The sequence below is a fragment of the Sphaeramia orbicularis genome, chromosome 21 (assembly GCF_902148855.1).
Source record: "Sphaeramia orbicularis chromosome 21, fSphaOr1.1, whole genome shotgun sequence".
Classification (NCBI taxonomy): Eukaryota; Metazoa; Chordata; class Actinopteri; order Kurtiformes; family Apogonidae; genus Sphaeramia; species Sphaeramia orbicularis.
The window spans coordinates 14,987,860-14,993,806 of record NC_043977.1 but is presented as its reverse complement, the minus strand read 5'-3'; the positions used below and the strand labels follow the sequence as shown (position 1 = coordinate 14,993,806).

General features: G+C 39.6%; 1 protein-coding gene across 1 annotated transcript; it reads right to left on the bottom strand.

Annotated features, from left to right (window-relative positions):
- Positions 1-396: 396 nt before the first annotated feature.
- Positions 397-3,945, bottom strand: vgll3 (vestigial-like family member 3). The gene is given in 5 exon segments (XM_030125105.1): positions 397-965; positions 1,087-1,602; positions 1,705-2,047; positions 3,554-3,668; positions 3,670-3,945. Coding segments are annotated over 5 exon segments (1,158 nt in total). The 5' UTR covers positions 3,813-3,945; the 3' UTR covers positions 397-924.
- Between the last annotated feature and the right edge of the window lie 2,002 nt (positions 3,946-5,947).

Genomic DNA, 5,947 nt, shown 5'->3' with positions numbered 1-5,947 from the left:
CAGTAATAGTATGAATGTCAGTGTATGGGATGATGCATAAACGTCCACTGTTTTGGCTGATATGGAAGTAAAACAACAAAATTCAAGAATATACAAGAGAACAGGTATAGAATAGCTGTCCACTGTACTGACCACTATGCATGAAAGGGTTAAAAATGACAGTGTCTTATGAAGGAAGCGGATTTATTTACTACAACGGACGATGCTGCTCCTCTATATAATAGAAATATTATGCATTCATTCTTCAAAGATGTTATTTCTATGGATTAGCAGACAGTAATAAGCCCAGAATGAATGAGTCTACACTGTTGCATAATACCCTCAATGAAATAGGAAGGAATTTAGTGAGAAGGATTTGGATTGTGAATGTTTTTAGGGAAAGGAATCAAACTTCTATCAAAGTCAGTGTACAATTTATTACTTAAACATACTGTAACAATATTTACACTACACATTCCCCGAGGGCAAGTTCAGAAAGATAGCATTCAGGCGACAATTTAAGCAAATATAATCCAGCAAACCAACTTAGCATAGCAAAACTGTACACAAAAAAACATTTACAGTCATCAACAGACATGTATTATACAAAACAAAATGAAGCTCTTGAAACAGAACCACTTTGTCTCACATTGCATGAAGAGGAAATGTTTTTGCAAAGGCCGCTCATCTTTAAAGTTAGTAGGTTCTTAGTGTCTTCTTAGTCTCTTAGTTTCTTCATCGGCTTCGGCCAAAGCTTTACATCCAAGCCTGAGTTCATCTCTATATTAAGTGTCACAGACAGTGCAAGACTCAAGAGTCAAAGCGACAATAAGCGTTCTAAATCTAACATTGTACATTACAGTGCTGGTGTTTCGAAGCCACAAAGCCCCATATAGTAGGTCCTTTTTGGTGTGAATGAAATTGTGCTGCAGGTCGATACGTCAGTCAGAACCAACCTGACGTCTTAGCTTTGGTTTGATCGAGAGCTGCAGAGACACAAGAAACAACGTCCAGTTACTGCCGTGCTGATTATCACTTTGTGCGGAAGTTACAATACATGTCAAGTCTGACACATTTGGTACAACTGCAACATTTGGTGATATCTACCTGAGTCGTACACCTCCAAGGCTCCGTGGAGGCCGGAGGGGGTCCAGGAGACAGAGGTAGTTGAGCTGCTGGGGTCCATCTCTGTCTTCACCCGCTCATTGTGTGGAGAGTTGTCGCTGCTTGTGCTTGCAGAGGGCTGGTTCTGGTTCCTAACCCCAGGAAGCAGCAAGGGACTGAACCTGGGGTCTAATGTGGAGGTGTGGGCTGGGTATGAGTGAAGCATGGGGTGGTGGTGGTGGTGGTGATGCCGCGTGTGGATGTGGGGATGGGTATGGGTATGGTAAACGTCGTGGACATTCGGGTAGCTAGTCGGGCTCTGGGGGTTCAAGCTGTAGGGCCAACTCTCCGGGAGGGTAGTCGGGGGCTGGGAGAACACATGACCGGCCCATAGAGCTCCGTCTGGGTGGTTGAAGGGGACGGGGCTGGTGGAGAAGTCAGGGTGGACTGGGACTGCCTGGGATGTACAAGCGGTGTTCCAAGATGAGCTGCTCTGACCCTCAGAAAGTGGCACGCCATCTGAAATAAACACAAAGACGTCAAGACAGGCTTGAAACGTTCCTTAGATCTAAAAACAAAATCAATTGGTTGGATCTGGATTGGATTAGTCGCCTCACTCACCTTTCCACACTCCTGAAGCGGTTGTTGCAGGCGACTGGGTCACTCTGATTGGCTTAGTCTCACTGTTGAAGCTGCTGGACTGACTGAGAGCCCGGGAAAAGTGTTCATCCACCACATCGTTACTTTTGCCTTTAAAGTAGTAGAACACAACACACTGGGAGCCAAAGTATTCTGCGTCTTCCGGTTGAGTAATGTCCTTCTGGTCTGAATCGGATGTGGGTCTGTGGACCGACTCTGTTCCGAGACCCTGACGAAGGCCCTGGTCCCGGTGCAGCATCCCTCTTCCTCCTCCGGGCTGTTGCTCCATACACTCCTGCATCTTACTGTAAACACTCAGCTTCCTCTGGTCCAAGTGAAAGATACAGAAAGAGTTTAACTCCCAGCATGAACAAAAATAACAAAAAAAAGACACAATATACAACTGGGAAGAACCTACATGATACTTTCTATTGTGAAATTATACACACTGTAAGCCCGGAATTTGTATTTACTAAAATGCTTTAATTACAATGCACTTAAATGATTTAAGTTTTGTGATGTTACTATAAAATGTTCAGTGTATTCTACTAATTTGTAGACATAGTCGAAAGTACGAAAAAGTTTAAGTTGAATGGAATTAAATCACGAAGTTTTAGTCATGACCACACCTTTTTATCTTTGCATTGCATTGTGGGTATTGGGCATGTTGTTGAAAATGTGTTGTTTTTCTGTGCAGGGGTTTAGCGGGGTTGTGGTGTTAGTGTTAATTTGGATTTAATGTGTGTATGTCAGTGTTTATTGGCCTTTTTGTGTTTGTTTTTGTATTTTTGTAGAGCTGCACCATGAGTCAGAGCCAGAGGAAGAACAATGGCTTTCCTGTTCATCCAAAACTGTTATTGTACAACACTTACTTCAATACATTGTCAAATTAAAAGCATTTCTCATTCTGGTAAATGATACAATGCTGACTTCCATTCATGCAATATTGGTGTTAGCTGAATAATGTCTTAACTATACTGGTCAGGAATTTGAGTTTGATTAACTTAAAAAGAGGTTGTTTAGTCAATGATAACTTAATCTGGCTGCAATTGAGAAGATTAGTCAGTATAACCTAAAATGCTGAGTTGAATGGTTGGATAGTGGGGTTGATTTTACAACAGATTTAAAGTACAAATAACTTGTCTTTTAGTGTTTTCTACTTACTTTTAGCATTAAAGTTGAACCTACTTAAACCAACTGATTAGTCGATCATTACTCAAATCATTTAAGTGCAATCACTTGCCTCAAATTTTTTGAGTAAACTCTACTTATCCGGGCTTACAGTGCAGTTGTTGGTGGTTAACATGAGTATTTCAACCTCTCTAATAACAATTTAACTTAAGTTGTCATAGATAAAACAGAAATTACACTTTTAAACAAGTGGTTATTGAGTGGATTAGGAGTCAGGGGAACTAAAAATGTGTTTGTTTTTCCCATACCACATTCCAAGTATTTGTAAAGCTGAATGTGCCTCACACACATTCCTCAGTGACTGACTGGCTGTCATTACATCACCATTTGACCGCAGGATTAATAGTTCGGTGTCATTACGCCTGACCTGAGCTGAATGCCAACCTTCAGAGTGGAATTTAATCATTTAAAAGTGATGACTGCGTGCGGTGGGTTAGATGTTAGATGGAGAGATGAATGGAGTCCTGAGCAAAAAAAAAGCAATGAAGGAAAAAGTGTTTTGAAATGAAACGCAAATAGATTAGACGTCACCATTAAACGCGCATCCTCCAACTTTTACGCACACTTCATATCTAAATGTATGTACTGGAAACTTTTCTTAGAGTATCTACAGCTACATAATCGGTTTGGATCATCTCACCTGTTGTTGCTGGTGGTTATAGTACGTCGGTTTGTACGCCGTTGCAGGGAGGTAGTGTGCGCCATAGCTTTGGTGGTACATCACATCCAGGCAACTCATAGCGACAGACGACACAGAGAAGGAACTCGGATGAGAGAAACGCGTCCAACACAGGCGAGGGAGACTCTTCCTGAGACTTCAGACGGGTTGTATCCTTGGCGTCATCAGTGCCTCCATATATGCCCAAACGCATACAATGGCCATGTCGTCCAGTTTGCATACAGACAATGCGCCTCCAGCTGTGCGCTCCACCAGCACCGCCGGGGGCCGCGGAATGGATCAAATCGGTATGGGACTGTATCCAAAAAAAAAAAAAAAAAAGTATTCTCTGACAACTTTTCAGACAGCTTCCAGCTTCTGATTGGGTTGGTATTCTTTTCCCTCCTCGGTTTCTTTCTGTTTTGGAGGGGAGTTATATTTAGAGAGGGCTGGGGACATTTACGCACGCCCACTAGGGAAGGGCCTGCATGGTGCACTGGACTTCAGCGAGCTTTGCCATGCCAGTAAGAGTTCTGTTCCCACTGTGGGCACCAGAAAAAAGTTTTTTTTTCTCATTATAGATATCTGTGTCACATTAAAATCTCATAATTCTCAGCATATATGACTATCAGAGCTTGGAATTAGCCATAGCCCATTTTTCCATGAAGATAACCTTGACACTTGAAGTCTGTTTTTCATGTATTTATTGATTTTTATCTGAATCAACTATTTATTTCAGGTCTGTGTAAAGATGTTTTCCAGTCATGAACAAAAAAAATACAATTAATTAAGCTTACATAATAATTTAATGTCTGCCTATTTTAAGATTTAAATGTTTTAATCCAACTAAGCTCATTTATTCGTATTTATTCTGTCTCTACCTTATGTTGGTGTGTAATATTCTAAGACAGGCTACTTTCAGATGATTAAAAAACAGTTTTAAATTCTATACATTAGCAAATAACTTCATTTTATAAGTCATCTTTAGACATCAAACTCTTTTCAAAACCATTAACTTATTAATTTCTTCTTCAGATAAAGGTGTAACAAGGAAAATGTAAAGAACACCAGAGAAAATATCTTGTAAATGTGTTATTTATGTACTTTTATTATTGACATTTGCTTTCTTGCCACTATTCTTTGGTGTCATGCACTTAAATCAATACAGATCTTTGACTGAAGGTTTCTGATTGACTGAGATGAGCATTTTGCTGCCACCTGTTGGTGAGAACAATGACATGTTTCAGTATTTTGTCCTTATTTTATTATCTCATAAAGATGGACACAATCCCAAGTATATTGTTTTCTGTTAATTCAATCAGTTTATATGAATAATGTGACAAATAAATTAATGAAAAAATGAATGATTGATGAATAAAAAAAAATTGCTCAAAGTGATATTTATGTATTATTTATTTAATACATCACTTTATAATGTTTTATGTTCTGGTATTTATTTAGAAAACTTATTATCCCATCTACTGTCTCAACAATCCAGATACCTTTCATACAGAAGGTACACCTTTTTCCACAGAAATTTAGCTTATATGTCCATAAATGCAATTCAAAGTAGGGTGAACACTTAATTCTGGGATTAATACTTCAGTAAATAAACCAACAAAAGTGAAACAAGGTTCATCAAGAAAGTTCCGTCGATGCCTGAGTCAGGAAGTAACCCTGCTTTACCCCCCCCCCCCCCCCCCCCCCCCCCTTTGGTGACAGAGGTAAATCTTTAGGAATCCCGCTATAACAGGAAGATATATTATTAATTTCTTTTCCTGCTGCTGTCCCCGGTGCTGACACTTATGACTGTGTGACATGATGAGACCTTGGGGAGTGAGTTACAATCTCATCATGTTTCATTCGCTTTGATTCCACAAACAGAGCATGAATTATTAAAGCGCAAGATGATAATGTGACTAGCAGCCGTGGAAGTGGGGCAACATTTTGAAGTGAAATAAGTTGCACAAGAACGTACAGACACATTTGGACTGTGTCTTTAAAAGACAGATGTTTCTGTCTAAGTACGAATATGCATTTTATTATTTATTTAGAAAATGTACATGGTTGAGACATCCTTTCTGTTTATTTGTTGGGTGTTTAGAGCTAAAATCAATGGGGAAATAGTAAAAAATGAACATCTTCTTTCTCTTGTTGAAGTCCAAATAATACTGTAGATGATGTGATGTTGTTTAAAGCCTCTGGGTTAAACCAGAGTAGTCATGAAAAAAGGTAAACGACATGGACATCCAAAATAAGAGGTGTGCAGGATCACAAAAAATTAAACCATGAAAAAATAAAGGAAGGTCCGCACAACCTGTGAGCTCACAGGTTGTGCGGACCTTCCTTTATTTTTTCATAAACCAGAGTAGTGCA